This window comes from Pipra filicauda, unplaced genomic scaffold (genome assembly GCF_003945595.2).
Source record: "Pipra filicauda isolate LSUMZ 115617 unplaced genomic scaffold, ASM394559v2 scaffold3_size10097308_pilon, whole genome shotgun sequence".
Taxonomy (NCBI): domain Eukaryota; kingdom Metazoa; phylum Chordata; class Aves; order Passeriformes; family Pipridae; genus Pipra; species Pipra filicauda.
In genome coordinates, this window is record NW_024104532.1 from 4,937,063 (window position 1) to 4,964,489 (window position 27,427).

Sequence of the window (27,427 nt, forward strand, 5' to 3'; positions counted from 1 at the left end):
TTGCAACTACTCTGGATGCTTCAAATTTTTTATATATCATTATGACCAATGAATTTCTATCTTTACCCACACTGTGTGTGCAGCTGTTACTCACCCCTGTGTGGCTGCTGTGCCAAGTTACAAGCTGGCTTTTAGCAACCTCCTGCTTCTCTTACAAACGAGTTCAGTGACAGATTCTGTTCCTTCCGTCCTGTTCCTGCTTCACTTTTTTAAAGGGCTGGAGGGCTGCAAATACCCCTTCTTGGCTGGAGGCTGGGTAACTTCTGGAAAATAAAAGCACAACAAAACTTTTGAAATTCCTACCTGCTATACAAACACAGCCTCAATCAGTGCAACTTCCCTGCCTGACATGTCCCTGTAGTTTTGCAATGGAGCAGGATTGCAGCTAATTTGCTTCCACACTTGTGTTTGTAGTTAATTGGATTGTGTGAAAGACTCACTGGGAACTGGGCACATGGTTACTGAGGGCTCAAACCTCCAGGTCATCCCTGCTCAGTGCCACTCTCCAGCTGGACCAGAAACCTCTGACATGTTATCTACCACCACAGCAAGTTCTCCCCTAGGTAAAATCCCAGTTAATTGCCTGAAAGTCCTCTTGCATTGTCCAAATCCTGAACAAGTGCATGTATTTTGCTTTTGCTTTTTAAGGGTTTTTTTAATGTCTAAGCTAGTCCTCACAGCTGCCTCCAGTAAGGTAACTGGTACTTCCTCCTGGTGCCACTGGCCACAACTCCAGCGCAGTGCCAGGGAGTTGTGAGTCGCACGTGTTGGACTTATAACCTCTAATAGGAAAAAAGTGTTTTACAAAATGTAATCTTTTAAATATAAGCGCTCTTAAACCAACAAGTCCCTTGCTAATTTGTTCCAATAGTTACTCACCCTCATTGTAACCAGCATGTGCCTCTTTTCCACTTGGAGTTGTCCGTGCTCAGCTCCCGCTTTTGTTCCTTCTTCCTTTGCCTGCCAAATACAAAACCTTTTAGTACCCAGGCTCTTCCCCCTGAACATGGTTGCATAGAAAAAAAGAAACCTGTTGGTCTTGTCCATGAGCTGAAGAGACAGGGCTGGGTTGTCTCTCCCTATAAAAAATTTTCTCCAGGATTTCCATAATACTTGTGGCTCAGACCCTCCATTTTTGACAGCAGAACTGACACTGGGATTTGTCTCCCTTCTGCCCTGTGCAGAGGTTCTTATTCCTCTGTTTGTACCCTCAGAGACTGGCTTAACACTTTTGGCTGCAGATGGGCTGGGGTTTAGACCTCACAGAATCCCAGAATGATTTGGGTTGGAAGGGACATTGAGATCATCCAGTCCCATGCCCTGCCATGGGCAGGGACACTAGACCAGGTTGCTCCAAGCCCTGTTCAACCTGGCCAAGAACAGCTAATTCTGGACTCTCTGAGAGTCCCAAGACCTGGCCCTCAGAGGAGCTGAACACCTGCAGTTCCCCCAGTCTCACCAAAGATTTGGGGGATTTAACATCTCTTAAAGAATTAAAAAAAAGGCCTCTCTCCAGTTCACATCTTACAGTCTGTCTCCCAAAACACCAGCCCCAAGTGAGGCAGCAGGAGACCACAATCCAGCACTTGGGAAGAGGCCTGGGACTGACACTGCTGATCCCCTCCCGCCCACCAGGATCCAAAATCCCCCTCAGCTCATCCCATTGGGATATTTAGGATTTGACAGAGCACCAAGCTCTGAAGCTGAATCCTTCCCTCCTTGATTAGCACATTTCAGCACAAAATGTCCAGGAGATCTCCCTACCTCTGATTAGCACAGACACAGCCGGGGAGAAAGGAGAAGCTGCTGGTCACCAGTTCCTAGGCTTTAATTAGCTGTGTTATTCCCAAGGGATTACTGTACCAGCCAAGCTCTGCTGCAGCCAAGAACCAATTATATCCAAGTGCCTCCTCTCTTTAACAGGGGGTAAAGATGCGTCGGGGCACATTTAATGTGCAGCATTAATACGTTGCTCTTTCACAAGCTTTCCCTGTTTGGAAGAATCCCAGCATTTTCTTGTTCAGCAACTTCATTCTTTCAAACCTGTGCAAGGCTGTAACTGCTGGGGAGTCCCTGCTGTCAGGGGGCCCCGGGCAGCCCTTGGCTGCTGAGGCACTGGGAGTTGTGGCATTAAGGCAGAGTCATCACCACCTACCCTGACAAAGACTAAAGGTCCTAAATCATCTGAAAACTAAAATAAACCACCTTTGTCCTGATTCTGCATGTTCAGTAGGAATCTCCCAGGTGGAAACCATCTGCAGCTCCAGCTCCAGCCTGGAGTCCCCAGAACTGTGTGTTTCTCACCCGCCAGTTCTGAAGAGGACAATTTACAAATCCAGCATTCCCTGAGCAGACACAGCAGAAATGGATTTGCCTTTCCCAGCCTGGCTGAGAGCAGTGCTCTGGTCCTGGCTCCCAGGACTGCCTTCCTGGCATCCATTGGCTCTGGGCAGTGATTGAGTGGGTGCTGGTCTCTGGGAGCACAAGTGGAGTCCCCACAGGGGCCCAGGAACCTGACCCCCCCCCAGTCACAGCACAGGAGCCTGGCAGGATCCAGGCATGAGCTGTGCCTGTTCCTCTGGGATAAGCACACACTGGCCACAGGATTTTCTGTTTCTACCTCTGGTGTGTGAACTGCAGCCTGTTCCTGGCAGAGCCCCGAGAGTGGCTGGTGCTCCTGGACAACACCCTCCCTGCAGACACATCAGGGAAGAGCGAGGTCAGGAAGACAGATGTCAGGAAGAGGGGGGAAGTGTTGTTATCTAGTCTGAGCGGTGGCTGCTGGAATAGCTTCCTAAATGTATTCCTGAGTGCTGCTGGCAAGTGCCCAGCCATGCAGCAGGTCCCTGGAGAGGTGGGGGGGCTGGGAGCTCAGCTCACCTAATTGCATTTGTCGTATTTCCATGAGCTCGTTTGGCTGTGACCCTCCATCGTGGGGCTGTTCTCTGTCTGAGGAAGGAAGCATTGCAGTATTTGGGAACTTTGGGAAAGGAGGAGGCTAGAAGCTCACAGATTTACTGCTTATGGCTTCAGCCCTGACCTGTGCTTGAAGTGACAGTTCTTGCTGTGGCCCAAAGCACATGTCCCTGCTCCAAGCTGGAATACAGCTGGGGCCATGGAACCTGCAGCCAGCAGCAGGTTTTCTAAGCCAAGATGCAGCTGATGGCTCCTGATTTGATTTTGCAGTGTTAATGCAGAGGTGGATGAGGTCTGGCCACCCCAGTCCTACTCTCACAGCCCACCTCTAGTATTGTCTTTTTAAAGGCAAACAGAGCAAAGTGAGTATATCACAGAAGGATTATCCACATCAATCTGAGTAGTACTAGTATTTCTGGGATCTCATCCTTAGCATGGTCCAGTATCATCCCTGTACACACTGGAGCCCCCAGCCCCTTCCTCTGACAGCTGAGAGTCTTCAGTGTTTGGCTGAGCCCTCCAGCAGGCACAGCCTCACTTTAATATTTAATGACCAAGACAACCACAGTTGCAAATTCCATTCCCTAAGCTCAGCTGAAAATCTGGATTTCAAAATTAGAACTACCCCTCCTGGGGCATGAAATATTTACCCCAAATTCAGCACAAGCCAAAAATATCTGCAGGGGTGTCCAATCTGCCCCGCATGGAGCACCCACAGCTTGTGCTCCAAACCCAACGAGGCAGGAAGAACGAAGAGCACAGAAGAAAAGCAGAACCATGAAAACCAGGTACAGAATATGAATAAAACCCACTGTATGAACCAGCAAACAACAAGATCCTTTTCCTACTGCCACCCTGCACTCCCTGCAGAACACGTGGCCTCCGCGTTCCCGGCACCGACAGGGAGAACGACAAATCCACTGCAACAACCTGAGCAAGGACCAAGGACGAGTGAGGAAGAGAAAAGAAATTATGGCAGCGAGTGGTGGTTGATGCCAAGGCCACATGCACAGGGTTTGTTTCTGCCCACAGGGTCTCTGAGCACACGGGTGCTCCTCACAGGGCTCAAACACAGCTCACACATCGAAGAACCATCCCAGGCAGGGGCATTCCCAGCTTTCCATTAAGTGCTAAAGCAGGAGAAGGGCCTCTCCATGCAAACCTCAGCAGCCCCTGACACTTTCGGCAGTCCTGGAGGACACGTGAGGCGGGAGATGATCCCAGGGAGCACAGAGGGAATGGGGGAGTCCCTTCTGTGATTCCCTCAACCACAGCTGAGGCCTCAGGCCCAGCAGCCTCACACATAATGCCTCAGAATAACAAGTGTGACAGTGCCTGAATTCACATCTCTGTCACTGACCCACAATTTCCTTCAGAAATGGGCCTGTTGGTCTCCCCCCAAAAGATCTAAACTCTCCATACCCATCCCTCACACTTCAGCTGGGAATCTCTCCAAACCTCCCACGCCAGAGCTGCTCCAGGCACTTTTGCCCTCATTAAGTGTCACCCTTTTGATGCTCCAGGGCAGCAGCGAACACCATTAGCGGGGCATTGTGTGGGCTTGGCTTCACCACTGAAGGCTGGGTCACCTTTATCCTTTTGCCACCGAACCACTGGAGTGAAGATTAATCCAGGGAGTAATTGCAGAGCTCTGAAATCTGCCTGGCCAACCTCTCCTGGGCTCCCCAGCAAACCCAGCAGCCTCCACTGCTGCCAACACCAGTCACAAAGGAAAAGCCATTAGTGAGCAATTACACTGCAGCAGGATTTCCCCTCCACCACAGCCTAATGAGGATCACCAATTCAAGAGGAACTGCTGCAAGGATGAATGAATAATGAGAGAAAAGGGATGGGAGTTTCTGTAACCCCAACAGAATAAGAAACAACCCTGTGAAGGAAAAGAAAAACATATGCTGGAGCTCTGCTCCGAGCTACGGCCAGATGTGGGTGTTTTTCACAGTGACAGGAAGCACCAGTGGGTTTCAAATGCATCCCAGAGGCCCAGAGCCAAGCCAAGTCCCTACAGGCACTGTCCTCCTACACCAGCACTTCACTCCAGAAGTTAATTCGATTTGGGGGGAAAACTTCTGACTATTGACAACAGGTCACTGTAACAAAACACCTCCCAGCAGGGTCAGTGCTCTGTGTCACCCACAGCTCCTGGCAGGCTGTGCCAGAAAAAATTGCTTCCTTGAAATAAGAACAGCCTAAAAACAAAGTCTACTCAAGTAATGTATTTTTTGTTTAACCCAGGAGCTCAACTCAAATTATATTGTCTTTCTTTACAGTAACAAAAATGCAAGTGGAAAAAATGTGTATAAATGCTGCCTTCTATTTAATGGGAGGGTAGAATTCTACAAAGTCTGACATTTAATAGAATCATGGAATCACTACAACTGGAAAAGACCTTTAGGATCATCAAGTCCAACCATCAACCCAACACTATCAGATATTTTGAAGAAATACTTGCCGGTGTGTCCCTCCTTTGGCCGCAGTGCCGAGATGGAGCTCTGGAACAGGAATTACCTGCTCCAGCACCACCTGCTCCAGGGCAGCACGGCAGAGAAACACAGCTCAGGGCAAGGCAATTCCTCCCTGGATGGAGAAATACCCTGTTACACTTACCTCAGAAGGCCAGACTTGTCTGAAACTGAGAGTAATCCATAAAAATCAGCCCAAGGACCGCGTGTGCCAGGGCAGGAACCCCTTCTCATGGCATCCCCCTCCTCCTCCACCTGGGACATGACCTGGGGTGCACCTTGGTCACAGCCATGGAACACAGCCAGCAGGGTTTCTTTGGATCTGTCTTTACCACATACAATCGTCTTTTCTTGCTAAGTACAATTTTTTCTATGGCTTGTGGGAATCTTCCAATTGGCTGAGCATGACTTGGAATCTTTTAGCCACTGTGGTCAAAGGAGACTTGTCCACATGATGGACTTTCAGCATGGACCAGCAACCTCAGTTTAATCATCATTTAATCCAGAAAAACCACTTTTAACATAAATCAAAGGCTTTACGGTCAATGACTAATAAAGCAAGAAAGTTAAAACATCAAAACATTATTTCCCTTTAAAAGAGCACTGAAAAAAATCAAGGCTTTATTTGAATAAATGTTACACAACATTCTTTATCATTTACTTCTCAGCAAACCTTAAAGGGTGAATCATATTTTCCTCATTCAAGTCTACAAAATGAAAGAGGCATAGTGACCATTCAATATACAGACAAGAAGGTAGCACGGAGCAAAGCTTAAATATTAAGCAACTAAAGCAAAAAAGTGAAAAGCAATACATTACTGTAATTCTCTATCATTAGAATATCCCTGACAATTTCATTTCCAAATGAAAATCTGGTTTCAAACGCAATGGCTGCGATTTTTGCTGTGAAAACCAACGCAGACACATCAGCTACCTTGTCTATTTGATGCTATTTCTATATACCCATATTCTCCAATGCAGACCTGCATCTCTCTCAAGTGAATTTCTTCTATTTCAGCTGCTGTGCCCAAGTGCTCCCGGAGGGGAGGAAACGAGAGCCCTGGTGAGATCAGGTGTCACACAGACAGGCACTACTGGCTTCCACTTACAACACCAATCACTTCTCCGTCCAATGTGCAATACCCCTGCTGGGACAGTCCTGGGCCTTTTTCCTGAGCAGAAACTGGTTTGTGCCATGTTTGGTGGCTTCTTTTCTGTTTGGTTTTTGTGGGGGTGGGTAAAAATGTACTTGATTAGGCCAAGGCCCCCTTTCCTTGTCAATCCAATCGGGGTTGGGTCTCTGGAGGTGAAAGGCTGGCACATACCTGGCACCAAATCTCCCGTTTCCTCATGTCACATGTCTTATTTTTTCGGCTGTAGCCAAATCTCAGGCCTTGAACAGGAACAGAACCTGATCCTCTTCAACTGGTAAAAAGGAAAAGTACTGTAGGAGAAACATTCACCTCAAATTAAAAAAACAAATTTATGGTTTATGATGAAATTATTATGAAAAATGGTACACTTTGAACCTACTGTACAGCACTATGTAGCCAGTTTTTAAGAAGTAGGTAGTGAGTACCCAATTTCTGGATTTGTAAATAAAGAATTTACCTCTGAAAAGCAGAAACTGAACCAGCTTGAGGCAAGAGCTGACACACACTCAGTGTGTGGATCCCTGCTGGGCCTGCCGGGGATTTGGGTGCCTGTCCCAGCCTCTCACTTCCCCCTCTCTGATTGTTTAACAAGTATAAACCTGTTGCCAATGATAGAGTTATCCTAACTTCAAATTCCATGTGATTAATTCAGGCTCCAGACACAAAGAAACTGTCTTTGTGCTGACCCAGAGGCCTCTCAAAAAGGTCTCTCTGGTTTCAAACGATCAAGACAAAGACACTTTATTTTCTCCAATTGAATCAGGATATTAGTAAGGAGGAAAAGAGTTTACTACAAGTCTTTTCATCTCTATAGAAACAAAAATTTGACTTTTAGTAGATTATGTGCACATTTTCATTTCTTCAAAACAAATATTTTCCCAGGTTACACAATAAACCCCCTGCTAAGAACTTTAAAGAAATGATTCTGCCGAGACAGTGTGCACACAATGGAAATAATTAGTGACAAATAAATTAATATTTAATAACTCAAGATTTCAGCAGCGTGTCCAGCATTCCCAAGCTCCACTGAAGTAAGCCTTACCAAAGACATTTGGGGGAGGGGAATAAAATGGATAAAACCCACTGGGTTTCTTTTTTTTGATTTACAGCTTTTCAAAGAAGTCAACGCAACTCAGATCAACAACCATCAGAAACACTAATAAAACCTTTGCTCTCTACTAGTTACCTATCTGAAAAATATTTATGTCAAAAGGAAAAAATAACCCATGATCTGAAATAGAAATGCCATCCCATTTAATCACTCTCCATTCATTTTTCCCATCCTGTTTTAGGATTATAGGCTGCTCTCTGCCTCGTAGCCCCTCTCAACATTATTCCACAATCCTCAATTCCCTAAGTGTTAAAATAGCATAAATAAAATGCAACCATATTCACACAGAAGGAGCTTTCCCATAAAACAGAGATCCATGGAGTTTGTGGTCACTGTCCTTTCCATCAGCTCTATGGGAAATGTTGGTCTCAAATAGCAGGACTGTTCATATTTCACAATACAACTGGGTTTGGACATGCTTTGATCACAGATCACAGCTCTGCTAACACCTGCACTAAATACTAACTAAGCCTCAGAGAATGGAAAATTGCAATGCTAAAGTCAAGAATTAAAAGAAAAAAGTTCAAAAGTTACAGTCAACTTCCCAGGCAATTGGCTCCGTCACTGGCACCTCTCAAAACATACAAACGTGACTGTCACATTACAAAAAACCCAGTTATCTGCAGTGAGTCTTCATACTAAGAATTCAAGTGGTTCCTTGCATGTAAGTGTCATATAGTCTTTAATAATTTCATGCGTCATTTATTGCAAAAAAGTTTTATAAAATATTTCCTAACATCTTTTTAAACTTTAAGGAAAATGTACATTAGGTACAGGTGCCCTAACAGGGTGTGAGGGGGAGCTTTAACATCTTTACCCCCTTTCCCCTTCAAAAAATGTTTACTACTTGGTGAAGATTTCAGAGGAAAAATAGGACAACTCAGTCTCAGATTTCTTTCAGTCCTGATGAGCTGGTGCTCTTCGTGGCAGTGTAGTGAGGTTCCATAAAAACAGCGGATGATTAGTGTCTCTGAGCTGAAAAGGGGAGAGAAAGGGAAAATGGTTAAATGTCTTCCAGTACATATTGCAAAAGTAGGTAAAGCAAAATCTGAGGTGGCCAGAAAAGCTACTGGTTCACCTGCTTTGTGCATTGTGTGCAGAAGACAAAAAAATAGATTTACATTATCACCAGACATACACAAGTGAACAAACTCCTCCGTTGGCCGGAGTTTGGGGGGAGCGACCGTACCAATCTGTGTTAAATCTCACCCCGTTTCAGCATCCAGAGAGAATTCCAATTGTAAAGACATTTAAAGACAGCTCAGGAGGGAAGGAGATTAATTCACCAAATCTATACATTGATGTTTAGTTCACAACACAAAGCTAAACCTGACTCTGCAGTGCCCTGCCAGACCCAAGTGTGTGTGGGAACACTGAAGTATAAACCTGATAACAGTGTTTCTTTTCCATGATTGCTTATGTTTTCCCATTTACTCCACAGAACTGGAATAAATGATGACAAAGCAGATGGGAACAGTCCAATTATCATGTACTGCATGAGACCACCACCAGTCAGCCATCACTTCTTACTGGGAGAGTGGTGAGCCCCTGGCACAGGTTGCCCAGAGAAGCTGTGGCTGCCCCATCCCTGGAAGTGTCCAAGGCCAGGTTGGGTGGGGCTTGGAGCAACCTGGGATAGTGGAAGGTGTCCCTGGTCATGGTAGGGGGGTGGAGCAAGATGGGCTTTAAGGTCCTTCCCAATCCAAACCATTCTGATTTTATGAAGATTATACTCCTCAGATATAATAACTAAAAACCAAGCTGCCCGTGTGCAGTTTTGTGTCTTGTTCTCCTGGTATTGTGGAGGGACATTTCTTACCCTGCAGATATTTCTGGTGGGAACCACATGGAGCAGGGACTGGCAACCCAGAGACCAATAGGTACAAAGAGCAGAATTGCCACAAAAGCTGGAGAGTCCCTGAGTCCTCACAGACTGTGCTGCTGCATTTGCAAAGCTGCTGGTGTCAGCTCAGGATCTGTGTCACTAAATTCCCTGACCCTTGTGAATGCAGCACATTGTTTTATCAATCAATCCATGGGGTCATTCACTCTCCATCGTGTAATCCTGGGTTTGTAGGGCAGTGACAGCTAAGCCTGACTCTGAGGGCACAGCTCTGCTGTGATGTACAATGAGCTCACAGCAGTCTGGACCCTGGTTTGAAGCAGTGTCATTCAATTGCTGGAGACAGAATCACAGAATCATTTACGTTGGAAAAGACCTCCAAGATCAGAGTCTAACCTGTGCCTGATCCCCACCTTTTCAACCAGATCAGAGCACTGAGTGCCATGTCCAGTCGTTCCTTGAACACCTGCAGGGATGGAGACTCCACCACCTCCCTGGGCAGCCACTTCCAATGCCTGACAACCCTTTCCATGAAGAAATTCTTCCTGATGTCCAACCTGAACCTGCCCTGTCACAGCTTGAGGTCATTTCCTCTTGTCCAGTTCCTTGTTCCCTGGGAGCAGAGCTCGACCCTCATCTGGCTCCACCCTCCTGTCAGGGGGTTGGAAAGAATGAGAATGCCCCTCCTGAGCCTCCTTTTCTCCAGGCTGAGCCCCCTCAGCTCCCTCATAGGACTGACTCTCCAGACCCTTCCCTATGGAATCATCATAAGAACAACCTTCAGGAATAGAGGCAAAAATATGTGTGTCAGGACAAGCCCCGACATGACTTACAGCCTTTCCCCGGCGATGTCCCACTGAACTCATTTCACAGCCACCTCCCTGGGAGCCAGCACTGGAACTGGGATTCTGATTTTTTAATGTGAAAATTTTCTCAATCCTGTGTATCTACTGCTGTCCAAAGAGAAGAACTGTCTTTGAAAGTATTAGCTTTTCTCTCCAAAGGAAAAGCAGAAGGACAACAGGCAGTCCTGAAGAGGGAGAAAGCACAGCCCAGAGGGACAAGGGAAGCAAAAATAGCAGCACGACCCCATCACATCCTGTGAGGAAAACAGAGCTGACAGCCATGAGCCCAATTTAAATAGTTACAGTAACACCTATGTATCTTTCTATGGGACTAATGCTGTGTTTGCATCAAAACTATGGAACAGAAGAAGCACCAACTGCTTTTTCAGTGCTACAGATTCCATTTGTAACCAGTGGAGAGGAGTTAAACCAGGCTTCTCTTTCAGATAATGAGCTACTAAAAGCAACCAGAACTGTTGCATTCTTTTACAGCCCCAGACAACCTTCAACAGCCTCAACTACAAGGAAAACCAAGAGCAGCAACACATTCTTCTGTGTACATGCCCAATTCCCTGAAATATAAATATATAACACAGCATCAAGAATTTCTAAAATGTGGCCAAACCCAGGGTTTTTTTCATATAAATGTATCAGAAGAGATTATCCCTAAATTCCTCAACACTAGAGAAATCTCAAGGAAAAAAATTTGGGGTTTTTTTTCATTAACTAAACTTCTAACTAAACTAACTAAAATTCTTTGAAAAATCCAGTTTTCATGGATTTAGTTCTTTTTCACCAGAGCTACTAATTACCAAAACTGGCACCACATGCTTTAAAGTCCTGAACCACTGCAGAGGTACAATTAAAGAAGAGTGTTTCCTAAAGCCAAACAAACCTCCTACATGTTGCTAAATAAAAAATGATGCAAAATTAGCACTTAAGTAAATATTTGCTCAGAATTGTATCTCCTCACTTTGCTGACAAAGCCAGTACCCTCTTTCCCTTTTTTGCACATGTTAAAAGAAGGCAAGGACAATTCTGTCACCTGAATTGTGCTGTGCTTTATTACAGAATCTCTTAGTACTGGTAACAAGCTCGTGAGCACTAGTTTGCCTTCCAAATCACAGATCCACAGCACAAGCCTGGCATGTATGAGGATATTTCCTATTCATATTGTATATTTGACATCAAAACCATCACTAAACAAATATGAAAACTGACTTAGATCTATTTCTTTAAAAAAACAACCTAATTTAAAGTTGCTCTGTTATGTAAATTCCATCATCCAAGCAGGAGTTTGCACAGAGGCCCCTGGCAGGAGGTGCAGTGCACGTTCCCTGCACGGGGAAGCTCAGACTCCAATTTACATTACACCAAGTGTGATTCCTGCAGGACTGTGATCAGGACAGGGCACAATCCTTCATTACAGGCATAATTCTACAAAGATTCTGGTTTTCCAAAACCAGGATTGCTAATAACAAAATGACATGGTCACACAGATAGTTTGTTTTCTCCCATTCCGAGATGCTGGCTGCATTTAGCCTGTTCCTGACAGAGCTTAGCCTGATCCATTGTTTTTGAAAATCTGGAATTACAGAAACAGCACTCAGGGTTTCACTACAACAAATGCAATAAATATTCAGTGCTTAATTTTAGCTCCCTGTCTTATTTTTAGTAATATTTCCCGTTCCAGCTGCGACTCACCAGAAGTGTGTTTTCCCTCTGCACTGATCCCACAGGTATTTACACACCTGGAATATTCTCAGTTCCCAGCGTCCCCTCTTCCTCCTCTGGACTGAGAAATGAAATCACTGGTATAGAAATTGAGTTACAGTTGTTCAAAATATGTTTGGTCCTGATTTGGGAAATAACTTGTCAAACACAGCCCAAATAAATCCCACGGATCCGTTTGTCTTCACGCACTGAACGAGCAAAGCCCGAATTTAAACTTGCTCCAGGGGATCCTGATTTGTTCCCTGAGCCAACTCCTACCTGCAGACTGCTGTTAACATTATCCCCTCGGGCCATGGCAGGAAGTGAAGATCAAAGATGACACATCCCATCAGCACAAGCACAGAAGTCAGTTCCCAGCTCTGGGTAGGTTATTCCATACTCACGACCGTCTCTTGCTCCCATTTCCTCTCTCTTGGATGTGCTCAGGTCTTCTAAGTATGAAAGCCCTGAGCTATCAAAAAACATCCATTTTCCAGCTCCTGCTATTCCTACCCCAAACCAAGAACACCAATTGCTTTTTCTTGGGGAAGACATGGAGCTGTGGATCCGAGTTCCCTTCAGTAATTAGTACCTGACACTAAGGTGCCAGTGCTGCTCCAGGGAGTTATCCCAAACTGCCCAATCTGGGAGCAACAACAAAGCTGTGCAGGGAAAAAGCACAACAAGCCAGTCATCAATTCACTGTCACCACAGCCGTGCCCGGGAACTGCTATTTTGCCTTGTGTTCACACAGGGGCAGTTTTGTCACAGTTAAATTTAAGGAAAAAAAATCATAAATTAATTTAAATTACAGTCTGGATTGGTATCCACATCCCAGGTAATACAGGAGACTGAAATGTATGAGTACATCATAGGAAACTATAACCTGCTATCAGGATCTAACAATTAAAACCCAATATTTAGAGATATTTCTGACTAAGGGAGGAATTGCTTCTGTTTAGTAAAACTTATTTACAATACCATGAACAGTTCTTGCCACTGAGGTCAGAAACAGCTGAGTTCAGACTAGAACAAGTGCCTAGAAATGCCAGGAGGATGAGCAGGGAAAAGCCACTTTACAGAGGGATCTTATTTATCTAAACAGCCACACTATAAATGCACTGACAGGGTGACACTGCGGGAGGGATCTATTTAAACTAAAATACAAAGCTGTAACAAGGAACAGCAGCTGAGGGGGTTTAAATATTCACTAGGAATTTGCCACCATAATTGTTAAGGACATGGATCATAACAGAGGTTCTTTCCTTTAGGGATTAAGAATAATTTGAAGGTGGGTATTATGTTCCCATCTCACAAGCCTGGATCTCATGGATCTTTAGGTGACTTGCAGCTACAGAAGTTCCCAGTGTTACAGGCCTGTCCTGATGTTAAAGGCCTGTGATCCCTGACCACTCCAGCCATTTCAGAAGCTTTGTTAGTTATGTAAAACTTTCCTTTTTTCAGTGGTCATAGCCATTTTACCAAATGGATTATGACACAACACACTGCCATCCCTTTAACCATGAGCTCACTCCACTTACCTTCCAGCTCAGTCTGTACCTACAGATCAGTGTAGTGATCCCACTGCACTGACTGAATTTGATCATTCCTGTAGGCATTTATTGGAATACAATTATATGAAAAAGATGGACTGAAATAGCCTTTCTCTGATTATCAGTCTCTCCCTTTCCAGAAGTCCTCAGCCAAGGAGGCAGCTCTATTTTTTCACAGTACTTCACAGAACAGGCATAAGGACAGATGATAATATTGAGAAGCAGGTACTGAGACTTATTTTCCAAAATTCATGTTCTTATTCTGCTCTGACAGCTTAGAGGACACGAATGGAAATCAGTTGCAGGATTTAAGAGAGTTAACTAGAACCAAGCCTAAGGCTAGCAATGCAAAAAAGCAACCCTTACCTCTTCCTCGGTTGTGCTGTTCTTAATCCTAATCACATTTAGAAACTACTTGGAAAAAAATATTTTACAACATACTCTGAAAAAAAGAAAAGCCTTTTCAGCCTTGCACAGACCTAAATCACCCCCAATAAACCTCCCTCCCAGGGAGGGAGTTGGTGGTTCTGTAGGTTTCAAACTAAACATCATCAGAGATGATTATCTCACTGAAGTGTTGACATAAAATTACAACTCCAATTAGAAAAATAACAAATATTTGTTCGATTTCCTGTATGACTCCAGAGACAGACAAACATCTCCCATTGCTTCCAGCTTCACTCCTGAAGCACTCACACCTTCAAACACTCCTGGGAAAGGAAATCTGTCTAAGTTTCAAAATAACTACTCTCTCCCAAAGCATTTTAACTGAAGCTAAAGATCTTCAGAAGAACAGAACTCTTGTACTAGGAACTCATCACCCCCTGTCATATTTTCCCCCTAAATTCAAAGGCCATACATATTCAACAGCTCCACTGAGGAATTCATTAAGTCAAAAAGGCATCATGTGCAATTTATTCTATTAAGCTGCTAGAAAAGTAACAGTCGCCCTTTCTACTGCTGTTTGCCTTCTGAAGGCAGAATCATGGAATCATTTGGATTGGAAAAGATCTCCAAGATCATCAAGTCCAACCTGTGACTGATCCCCACCTTGTCAACCAGAGCAGAGCACTGAGTGCCACATCCAGTTGTTCCCTGAACACCTCCAGGGATGGGGACTTCACCACCTTCCTGGGCAGCCCCTTCCAATGCCTGACCACCTTTTCCATGAGGAAATTCTTCCTGATGTTCAGCCTGAACCTCCCCTGGCAGAGCTTGAGGCTGTTTGTACCCTTTGCTTCCTCACACAGATGCCCTATCCCAGCACAGGGCAGCTCCTGGCAGGAATTATGGATAAATTATTGCTAAGTCACTTAAAGCATCACTCCAACTCAGAACTGTGTCCCAGCTCCAGGAGCAGCATTCCACACTGGGCACTGCTTTGAGCACACAGGCACATAAAAGCAGGGGGGTTTTTTCCACAGTTTGTAGCTAAACCAGCATGTTTTGTCTAAGCCTTCAAGGCTCCATCTCACCTGCCACAACCACAGTCACAAACTGCAACCAGGCTTTACATTAAACCCAACACCTCATCCCCTGGAAACTCTGTTACCTCACAGGATTTGCTAATTCGGAGTGAGAGGAAAATCATGGATGAGTATGAAGAGGATATTTTCAACCTAACGTAACATGATGTCGTAAAAAAAGGTAATTTTTTTCAACAAAACAAATCTATTTTTTTTGATACCTGTTAAGTCTGAAGTGACACAGTACATTCCCTATAAAACTTAAGAAAGACTACTTAAAACTGATCAAGCACAAATCAAAGCTGACTCTTTAAATGCCTTTCATAAACAGTTCTTTTGAACACGAAACAATCTAAAGAAAGCCCTCTCATGCCTATTGCTACCCCAGTGAACACCTGAGCAAACTTTGCCTACGTAAGCTCTTAGCGCTATTCTAATTTTATATAAATTAAGAGGTAAGAGTACAAAGCTTCCAGGTCTTCTAAAGAAAAAAATAACAATATCAATATTGATTTCACCACTACTTGGCTCAGAACAGCTAAATTATAACCAGTTCACTTGAGCTTCTAAACCTCAAGGAACTGGTGTAGACATCTGACCCACCTTGCATGGGCTCTTGATCCAAAAAGCAGTTTGCTTTAAAAACAAAATACGGCTTCTTTACTTAAATAAACTGTTTCTGTTTGCAGGAGAGAATACATAAAAGTGAAACAGATCTTTTTTTTTCCAATTTTTTTTTTGACATTATGAAATTTATTGTGTGTTTATCACATTCAAAAAGCATTGACCAGTGGGGTTTTTTGGGAACTGTTAGAATGCCAAGGTAGATTTGGAAGCTTAATTAGTACCTAATGACTGTCAACTTGAGGAAAATTTGAACAGTCATGAGTTTAACACTTTAGACTTCCAATAGTTCTATGGGCACAAAAGAATAATTAAAAAAGGTAAAAAGAAAATGAATAATTTGGGAAGACCAGACAGTATCATTAACATATGAAATTAAAAATGTTTAAGGGTTTGATGATTAAATCCTTACCCCCATTTTCATGTCCATTTGAAATCTAATTTCAGCCTAAGCTTAAATTTTTACATCTGTCATGATTGCCTACATGGGCAGTTATGGAAAAACCAGGATGAAAACTGCTTTGGGATGAAGGGTGGGAGATTCTTCAGGAGGCTGAGGCAGGAGTGGGTTGGAGGAGAGACAGGAATTCACATGGTCAGATAAGGACCAGAACTCAAAGAAAAAAAAAAGTCAAGTCAGTTGCATGAAAATGCCCCAATATCGAGCAAAAAACATGCAAGAAAAGCTGAGATGGCCGTGGAGAGTGGGTCTGACTGGGCTGGAAAGATGGAAAACTGAAAACATTTCCCCACTGTATGAGTGACCTTATCCAAAGTCTCTGTCCAAACAAACGGACCAAAAGCTAATTAAGGGAGAAATTTGATAAACTTTACAGAAAGCCCTCTACAGAGCTGGTTCTGAAACAATAGGGACAGATAATTGCTCAATCTCCAAATTAAGACTGAAGTATACCAATAGTATTTACATCAAGCAGTTATCTTTAAGAATGCATGAAAAAGGACAATTTACTTTTTTAAGAGTGTCCTCTAAATCCGGCATACAGATAAAGTACTCTGACATCCTGGATTTGTTTCAAAGCTTTTTGAGAAACACACACAAATAATTGAGATTTAGTCAATTTTATTTACAGTTTGTTTTTTTACATTTCAGAGCATTACACAATTACATATTCTCATTTTCTGACCTGCAAACAGATACCTTAAACGGAAATATTAAAAAAAAAAAAAAAATGAAGTTAGATACATCCAAAATGCAACAATTACACATCTGACAATTCACAAAGTGTAATTTACTAGGACGTATCCTAAGAATTTAGGAACAACCAGTCAGGAGAAAATCTGACCAATTTCAGCAATTGATTATTTACACATTCAAAACAAAGCCTCTCTTAAGCTAAACCTCCAGGCAAATGGCCTGAAAGATTTCTTCAGGAAGAAAGACCAGTATGATTCACACCTATGCAGCATTAACAGCCCTTGATCCCAAACACTGAGCGACTCCTCAGCTTTGTCTTAGAGCTACAGGCATCCCTCGACTTCTCAGACCCTGAAGCGATATAGTTGTGCCCCCATGTGCATAGAAAGGTTGAGTGTTTAAGTGGTCACTACGATAAAACCCCATTTAATCTGGTCTTTAAGTCACATGAATTCTTCTTCCTTAAAAATTTCTGCACATCTCTAACGCCATTTAACCCGGCCTGTGCGGATCAGGACACGCCTCCGGATGTTTAAGCAGGCTTTGAACCCCTTTGGAGTGGCCAGACTAAATCCATTAGAGACTAGTTAAAATAATCTTTAAAGACCATTTAGACAAGGCTTACATTTCTACACTTCCCTGATGGGCCACCTAATAAAACAAAAAAGTCACAGCTACTACTTTCATCCCTTGTGTCAACCCTTTGCCACAAAGCAACTAGTTATATACTGGGTAGAAACTACTAAAAAATTCCCTGCAAATCAGCTGCCTTTCAGCTGAGGCTATGGCTCCTATGCATCGGGTGGTTGAGGAGGTGGGTTTTTTTTTTTTTCATTCTTTAAAAAAAATTCTCACTTGAAAAATACTGAAGTCCTCACTTTAGGCTAATTTTGATTGCATGTTCAATTTGTTTAACTGTCAAGAAACCGCTACAAATGGAACGAGTTTAGTATAAAAAGAGCACAGTCAACCGAGTGCAACTTCTGACTCGCCAAGTCCTTCATGGTAGTTCTCTAACTAGGCTATGGATTTTGTGGAGCCTCCAGGTTTCTTGCCTACCTTACTTTCCATGTTCACGTTTCAAACTGCGTCAGCAGGGCCCGAACCTCGGGGGTGAGCTGCTTAGCAGCCTTGGCTGCCTCTGTGACGGCCTTGCGGTACAGACCCTTTCTCTTCTTATTAAAGCGCAACTGGAAGCTTTCTAAAAAGGGGGAGAGCTGTGCAAGAGCAAGGAAAGATGTTGTAGTGGAGCCGAACCACGAGATACGAGCCTCCTGCCGAACTAAAAGGCCGTTATCTTTCCGGCTCACAGTTATGGTAAGGATACGGGCTGGCCACCAAGGGAAGCCATAAATCTTGGCCCAAACAATGTCCCCTACACATACGGTCCTGCCATCTGGTGTGACACATTTAGAGACGTTTTTGGAAAAGACTTCCGTTTTCAAGGAATTACTGAGCTTTTTCTCTTCCTTCGAAGAGGAGGAGGAGGAGGAAGGTGCATGCATGCTGCCTGGAGGAAAATCAAAGCTTTCAGTAGAGCTACACTCAGAGTTGGTGGATTTCAAATCATCTGTGCTATCACTACTACAAACTGATGCACTGGAAGAGTCAGATTTCTTTTGATTAAGGGTCATGTAAACCGTTATATTGCTTTTGCTGCCTCTCTTGCCCAGTGTCTGGTGTTCATCCTGATCAACAGTTACATGCACTTCACTCGTGTCCTGAACCTCACTGCTGGCCTCTTCGGGGCCTTCTGAGGGGCTCTGATTTTCTGAAGGGGCCTCACCTGCTGAGCGGGTGGAGGAGCAGCGAGACTGGGGCTTAGTTGCCATCTTGCCACTCCGTATTTTCTCAAGTCCTGTCTTGAGAGAAGAGTCATTTTCTTCATTCCGATACCTTTGTGGCTTTAAACGCAATCGGGGCGGGAGGGAACCTGAGCTGGTGTTCTGGAGACGCCGTGTGAAGTGGACCTTAGAATGTGCATTTTTGGAAGAGGAGGTTGCACTCTGCTTCTTTTGTGCCTTTTCTTTGGCCATTTTCAAGACTTCCCGAGCTTTTGCATGATCCATGTTTTTGCTCTGGAGAACTTTTTTTGTATTTAACTGCGCTTTTGAAGTATTTGCTTGTGCGGAAACTTTAACTACTCTGCTTCTGCCGTGGGCAATATTTGAAACCTTGACCACAGCGTTCCTTTTCTGGCTTTCATTTTGGCTTTTTCCATCCACCTTATGGTCAGTCTTAAGTTTTTTATTCACAGTAGTCACACTCTCATTTCTTCGCTTTTTACTATCCTCGTATTTTGAAGAGTCACTTGCATTGCCACCTTTTTTGATTTCCTTTTTTTCTGCAACAACACTGTTTTTGCACTTGTCACACAAGACCTGCCGGGGCCGTAGTTTGATCGCGTTCATGATCGAAGTGGGTTCCTCCCTGTACATTTTACGCTTGGGCCGCTTGATTTTCCGGGGTGGAGGTTGAGGTATTGACTGGTTATACGTGTCCCTGATAAACAAAGGAGGAGGGTACGGTGCTCCCTCGTGAAAGAGAGGAGGTGGTTTAGAAGTCCATAGGCTTTTAGCTATGCTGGGCTCTGATGGCTGTGTGAGGGGAGAGTCATCAGGGACTGCAGCGTCAGACTCACACTTCACCTGTGCCTCGTCTTGGAATGGTTTACTTTGGAGCTGCATGGCTTCAGGTTTATCCTTGTATTCCCTTTTAGGAAATATGGTCACAGGGATTCCGTGGGGTCCAAACCTTAAAGAGAGGAAAAAAATAAAATTGAATGTTTTGAGGGAACTTTGGCTGCATTTGTTACAAAGTATTTGAAAACCTGTCTGCATTAGGTAAGCCAGCATTTGAAAGACATGAATCCCAGGAAAATTAAAAGCTTCATATCCAGCCTTATGGGAAGCTTTGAAAAAACAGGACACCAAAGCAAAGTCAGTAGAGAACTAGAAATACACAACTTCACTCATCATCAGTTCCTCTTGCATCAACGAGATGCCCTGAAAATGTAACAAAAATATCCCCTTGACAGTAGTAAAAGAATTAACTTTATACCTTTGGAAAACACTTACAAACATACAAACTCATCCCATCAACTCCAAATCTACCCAAGATTATTTTCCATACAAAGTCAATTTTATGTGAAGGCATCTTCAGTGACTTTTACAAAATCCTTCCATTTTTAGCATATCAGAAAAGGATGAATGTTTCAGATTTAACTGAGACAAATCTGCACTGCATAAATCCTTGCACTGAACAGAGTGCCATCACTCTTCATCCACAAAAGCTCAGCACTTGATCATCTGATGCATAACAGCTCAAAACTCGCCAGCCTACCAGTTTTGAGTTTTTCCCAGCAAAAGCATCCTTATTGCAACTCAGTACAAACCATTCCTCTCTGTTCTGTGAGCAAACAAGATTTTAAACCTTTCCCTGTTTTTCTCCAGACTAGAATCACTCCTGATCCAGATCTCTCCTGCCTCATTTGACTAACACAGAACTTGTCTCCACCCTGATCTGAGGAGAATAAAAAATCCCAGCAGGAATTAGGCATTGGTTAAACTTTCCTCTAGTGACAAAGGCAGCACATGGCCCAACAGGTGCCAACCCTTCTGCAAAGGGCTGTGCCAGGGGAGAAATTCCAGGGGAAGCCAATGCATTTCATCCATTTGCCTGGCATCATGCTGGTCTTCTCCTGAGAGGAAACCAAAAATACATTCCTTTTGCAGCATTGTAACTTACAATCCACAGAACCGGGCAGGGGGGATTATAAAAGGTTATTTCACCTCCCTTGTGTTCCACTCCACATCCTCCAGTGAGGTCCCAGCCTCACACAGAGCTGTCCCTGGGCTGCTCCGAGCACTGCCTGACTCTTACTCCCACTCACACACTGGTGTGTGGCTCCTATTAGTTGGTATTTTAATACTTTGAGCTTAGTGCAGTAACATGGTGGACAAGGAATTGCAATTCAAATGCCAAATCTTCCATTTTAAAAATCACTAAAACACCATAATGTTTATCCCACCCCACGTGACAGGAGAATAAAGTTATTCCCCAAGATCTGTCCTCAGGTTCACACTACTTCGTGTTGCACTGTGGCTGCTCAACTGCAACTGATTGAGTTGAAGTTTATTTAAAATCTTTTCTGTCCAAGTTGCCTCCCTCAAAACTGGTTTTGAAAAAAGTCATCATATGTGTTAGAAGGTTATTTACACTGTCCCTAACCAAAGCCATCACTTGTTTGTCCTTCTGCTTAACTGTTAAGCCTCTTTTTATATCAAAAAGTTGTAACTGAAACGAACAACTCACCAAAGGTTGAATTATCCACCCAGTTTGCACTTCATTACAGAAGGAGAACAGAAATAGCAGAGTCCTAAGCAAAGGACACCCAAACAAAGTTGTCATCAAGAGAAAGAAGGTTCAACACGTGACAATTTACATGCCCATGCTTTTCCATGTTACATTCCCACCTTTGAACCCTGGAGACAGAAGCAGGAGCCCAGGGGATAGATAGAGCAGCTCTGTCCTGGCCTGTGGGCTGAGTAGTGCTCTTTACCTCAACACTTCATTTCTGAGTTGAATTCCACACGTCTCCCAGAAAGGAGCAGCAGAACTAAACACAGTCCACTGCAGTAGTGAGGGTTACAGTGACTTATAAACATTCAGCAGCTCATACAGACATTTTTCCAGCCTTAAGTCTGGCATTAAACCACCAGGGACTCACTCATAACTAAGTTTTAAGTTCCCTAAAGTCCCACAAGTCCATCAAGTGTAAAGAAGTTGCTTTTCCACAAACACTTTTCCTTCCACTAAGGATTGTGAGCAAGTTATTCAGTTCCAAGTAGGGATTTAAAAGAAACTATCAGCTGACAATAATTAGATTAGCAATATTTTCAGTGTTCCTTGCATCAAGACCTTCAGCTTCCAAGAGGAAATAAGATCAGATCCAGATCCTATCTTTCATCACCTGATAAAGATTACAGGATTTGGGAAAAAGTTAATCTATGATAAGAGTTGAAAACAAGGTAGGGAAAGACCTCTGCTGTGCCCAGACAAACATCTCAAGAGTAGAACTAGACAGGAGTGGGACATCAAATGTGCAAACCCCACGCAGAGAAACATCCCTTACAACTCTTGTCACTGCCTCAGGAACTGCATTTCCAAGCCCTCACAAGACATTTCCAGAGTCCAGTGCACAAGCCTTTCTCCCAGAGGACATTTATGCTGACTCTGACTTAGGAAATTAAGCATTATTAGCAGTGACTAGGAAGAAGTGGATGACAAGGGCTGCAAGTTCTCCAGAAGGATCCCATTTAAGTACTTCATCTCTCTTTTCCCAAGTTTTTGTTCTACTGCCTCACAAGCCAAGTCAGCACGATTACCACTCCAGAGGCATAAAAAAGCCTGATGGAAAGCTCAGCATATGACTGATACTATGAAGTCAAAGATTAATACTGCACTGTAGACTCTCCTTTCCTTCAAGCACCTGCACAATACACAGGCCAAAGCTGAAGAACAGGACAGCCAAAGTGGAATTTCTACCTAAGATGCAAAGCTGCTTTAGTCAGACACAAAACCAATCCAGACTGAATCTCTGAAGGCAGAGTCTGCCTCACAAAAGGTACTGTTTTAACAGATGAACTCTAATCTCCCACCTTTGTCTACCTAAAAATGAATGAATTGGGGAATTCGAGACCATTAATGGATCTTGTTTAGTGCCAGTTATGCACACAGCCCTATTCCTGTAAAGGGTGTGTCAGTACATACAGACATGACTAGTCAAGACAGTCCACCTGCAGTACAAGACAAATGTGGCAAAAGCCAAGAGACTGAGTATTATTTCCAACAGCTCAGTGTGTGGTGCCCTCTCTTTGCCTCATCCAACAGCAGACTGCATCTATAAACATGCAGTTTCTAGATTATCTCTGTTTCCTTCTAGGAGAATCAAGTTCTCCAGTTATGCAACTTGGAAGAATGACACGAAAACTAAGAAGAGAAAACAATGGCAGAAAAACTTACAAATGAAACAGTAAATGATACAGGGGAGAATGAAGACAAAGAACAAGGCAAGAAAAGAAGAATTTGTTTTTCTTAAGAGAAACAGCAGAATGAAGACATGATCTTAAACCTACTCAAGACAAAGCATGACACAGCACCTAACTACTCCAACAGCAAGCAAAAGTATTTATTGCATGTACTAGGATTTCAAGTCCTATTTTCACATGTCTAGTACGTAGACCTTGAAGACAAATGCTTCTCATACAACCACAATAATAAATTTTGCTACACCAGCTACAAGGTTGAAATAGTCAGTAGTGACACGTGTAGGCAGGTTAGACACAAAACTGCAAAAGTATTTGGCTCATCTGCTACAGAGATGAAAAATGACTAAAAAGCTACTGTATAAAAAAAAAATGTTAAAAAAAATCCAAGCCACACAACTCAGTTGTGCCATAACTTCACATCAGTCAATGACTGGGCTGTAGATCACCTCTGAAGAGAAATCATTTCCGTTATTACATCACTGAGATGACCCACATATTTTGTTTGTCACCTGTTGCACGTTTAAGTACTGTAAAGAATTGCCTTGTCTTTATTCTAAAACAAACTAATTTTTTTTAATATATTGATCCCAAGTCTCATCTGTTCCCATAATACTATTTTCATCCAGAAAAGCTACTCTTGGAAACATATACTTAATTACTGTTTGCTTAAAAAAAAAAAAAAAATCCCTCAGTGCTCAGGTTCCAGCTGCCCCCTGAACAGCCCCACTCCTGACTAACTCACTTCTACCTCAGAGCATCACACTTGAGGGAAGGATTCATTGACAGGGGATCTAAAACTGAAGTGTTAAAAGAAAAAACAAACTAAGAAATAGGTATTTCAACCTGATTCAAGGCAGTTGTGGAAAGCAGTGCACTGCTGCCTTGTACCTGTGCAAAATCAGAACCAGTTTTCTCTGTTGCCAGTTCCTCTCCTGTACAAGGGTCCTGGCTCTTTTTTGCTTTGAAAATGCACCTCTTAAGAGAGGATGGTGTAAAAGAAACTTATCTCTAAGAGGTTTTTCAGGTAACCAGGGCAATCAGTAGGATCTAATCATATTTCTGCTATAGATATCCCTTTAATATACATATTCATTAAAGACATAAATAGCAACAGGAATACCAGGACCGATATTTAAGTAAGAGACTAATGGGGTAGACAAGATCCATTCTGGCAGTTCTAAGATATTTACAATGAAAAGAGCTTTCAACTGATTGGGATGTGCAGAGACAGAAATACAATAAAATGAGGCTTTATTTCCACAGCTTACCAAGTGCAAGTTAATTAACAGGTAGCCATGGCATCTAAAAGCCAGTTCGGGTACCAAAACTAGAAATCATACAGTTTTGTGTTACAGGCATTAAAACTTAAGTACTTCAAGGAAAGTAAAACTACTTTTTTCAAATCTAAATCCTACAAAATTACTACAATGAATACACATTATTACTCAATTTGTATGCAAAACAGCACAGTTAAACAGTATTTTTTGAGAAATAAACATGACATAAGGAACAAATTCCATCTAAATCTGTATGTACATAAACATCCAAACAGTACACCCTGGGGCAAAGTGTTTTTACATTACTACGTGTAAGTCTTAAGTTCTCATCTTTAGCCTCCAATGTCTTTTACTTCTCTATTAAAAGAAACAGAAACGAAAAAGCACCTTGTTCTGCCAAGAAGAGCCAAAGGAGAGAACCCACTGAACCAGTTCAGAACTATTTCCCATTTGTCTGTGGACACACTGAATTAAGGCCAACAAAGCACAGTAACTTCCAGTGTTCAAGTGCTAAATGAAGTCTGTTGTAAATGACTATGATCAAAACTCATCTTCACCACTAAGTCAGAACTGCAGCAATCTCCTATTGCCTATTTCTGCATTGCTCTTGTACTCAGTATCATCCTTAGTGTTCTGCAAAAGCCAAGACAAGCAACAACCGAGGCCATTTTTATTGCATGGATCAAAGTTCTAAGACCCTGAATGGTGGGAGTACAATAATATGCTGAAGTAACGTAGAGCTAAGGATATATATTTCAGGTATCTAAACTGAGGGTTTAAATTGTAATATTCAATGTAATATACAGTTAGATCATAGCTCTTTGAACACCGAGTATTGCAGAACTCCTCAAAGTAATCTGTATCCAAACCACAGATTATCCAACAATTTTTAACGAAGGATCTACTTGGTGTGATGAAGCACAACAATGGAACACATTGCTTTAAGTGGCAGTTTCCTGAAAAAAACCACTCCCACAAGCCAAACAATCAACCCCACATTTTACTCACCTCCTGAGCACTGTAACACCGGATTAAATAGATTAGAAAATGTATATTTCACTTAGAGCTCTAAAAACACGGCAAAGGGATGAGGGACTCTCAGAAACAGCAAAACATTAAGATGTTGCCTCAGCACCAAGGAAAATTTGGTCAAAGATATGACAGTTCAAATTACGTGATGTGTGACAATCCACATCTAAACACACCAGTGGGAAGCTCACCTATGGAAAAACAGGTGTTTTTCAAGCAGGTGCTCTGGCCTGAAATCCAAGCTCTTGTTTCTGGCACTTTTCAGGACAAAGGAAAGACAAGAGCAGGGCATGCACAGAACTTGAGTTTGAGAAGTATCCCAAGAAAGCTGGTGAGAAGTAGCTAAGGCAGCAGGTGACTTGAATTACTCCTGATTGCTGTAACCTGGGTCTCTGCTGCAACCCCTGCCCAAGCAGAAACCTAATAATGGCCACCAATGTGCAAACAGCCTCAGAGCTGCATTAGCTCACAGTGCACCTCTCCATGGAGTTAGAAGCCCTTTGAAAGACTTCAGCTTCCAAGGAAGTGACTCCCAGAAGCCCCCGGAGTCAGGATGCTGATGCAGGCTCTGAAGAATTATCCAATGTGGAGACAGAAGCTCTGAGTTGATAAGGCTGAAGATAACAGAGGTGATCCTCACAGAGTGGGGAGGCAACACAAACACAAATCAGAAAGGATTTACGAGTGCATTCACAGAACTTCCTTCAGTTTCTTGTAACCCAGAGTTCTATCAAGGACGTAAAAGTAAACTTCAGAAGATAAAATGCTTCGAGTTTAGGCTTTCCACTAACTACTGCAATTTTACTGGCATCTCTATAAAGGTGAAGGTCTGTTTAAACTGAGAGTATCTTTTAACATCTACTGCACTTTAGAGTAGACACTTTGCTGAGAAATTTGCTGATATATTTTAAAGTGTTACACAATTGCAAAACATTATTAGTGAGAGAAAATACCTTGAATATATACTTCAATATACACCTTGAATACACACCTCATCCACATACCAGTCAGATCCAAGACACATGGAAGAGAATGACACCAGTGACTAATGGATGAACTTCAAGCCAATTCAGTGCCAAGATTCATCAGTCCCACAAAAGAAAATAAAAATGAAAGCAGATTGAAAATTTCATCTCTGACCTGTCTCTCAACACTTTGAGCCAAGTCAATCAAGGAACCCTTAGAAAGCCAGGATAAGCCATGCTGCTGAAATACAGAGAGGAACACTGTATTACATCCCAGTCCAACAAAGAACAGCTGTAGACTACAGATGATACTTCAGGAAAGAAGTCTGAGACACAATCCAGACACCCAATTTACCAGTAAGAGCTTCCTGGTTTGAGAAAGGGAAAAGTCACACTCCTTGTACTGGCTCAAAATCAGAATCAGATTGGCAAGTGTTTGCAGCATTAATGTGCTTTATAACTATATTAGCAAAATACTACAAGCTAGGCCAGTTTTGTCAGCTATTTCCACTTCCCAAGAGGAAACTTGAAAATGAGAAAGCCTTTCAAAAAGCACTTGATAAGACACCACAAATAACACTTTAAGTTTTGGATGTTGATAGAGACACTGTTTTCATAGAGAAGCTGAAAAGCTACAAAATCATAGAAAATGATAGGATGAAAGACATGTCACAAAGTCTTCTGATCCAACACTTCATGGAGCCATGAAGTTGCTGAGGGGCTGGATCTCCTCCCCTATGGAGACAGGCTGGGAAAGTTGGGGCTGTTCAGCTGGAGAGGAGAGGGTTGTGTAGAGACCTCAGAGCCCCTTCCAATGTCTGAAGGGGCTACAGGGAAGCTGGAGAGGGACTGTTCATCAGGAACTGGAGTGACAGGACAGGGGGAAATGGCTTCAAACTGACAGAGAGGTTTAGATGGGATATTGGGAAGAAATTCTTTACTGGGAGGGTGGTAGAGAACTGGCACAGATTGCCCAGAGAAGCTGTGGCTGCCCCATCCCTGAAAGTGTTCAAGGCCAGGCTGGACAGGGCTTGAAGCAACGTGGTCGAGTGGAAGGTGTCCTTGCCCATGGCAGGGGGTTGGAACTGGATGAGCTTAAAGATCCCTTTAAGATCTCTTCCAACCCCAACCATTCTATGATTCACTCTAACACCATCCTCTAAGTGAGGCTACCTTTGTCATTCAATAAAACCTCTGTCAGTCACAAGCAAAATACATGTAAATCACTCTGTTAACCCCCCACAC

General features: G+C 43.1%; 1 protein-coding gene across 4 annotated transcripts in view; it reads right to left on the reverse strand.

The window, feature by feature from the left end:
* Positions 1-68: 68 nt before the first annotated feature.
* PWWP2A (PWWP domain containing 2A) overlaps positions 69-27,427 on the reverse strand; it is a 32,331-nt gene continuing 4,972 nt past the window's right edge. Inside the window, exons 2-4 of one of the 4 annotated variants that reach the window (XM_027718495.2) lie at positions 18,648-19,615; positions 880-960; positions 69-263 (exon numbers count right to left, since the gene is read on the reverse strand). In XM_027718495.2, coding sequence (XP_027574296.2) covers positions 929-960; positions 18,648-19,615 — 1,000 coding nt within the window. In that variant the 3' untranslated portion in view covers positions 69-263; positions 880-928. Of the gene's footprint in view, positions 264-879; positions 961-5,987; positions 8,637-16,769; positions 19,616-27,427 lie in introns of those variants that run through there. The other 3 variants (XM_027718493.2, XM_027718496.2, XM_027718492.2) reach the window with 3 other exon arrangements.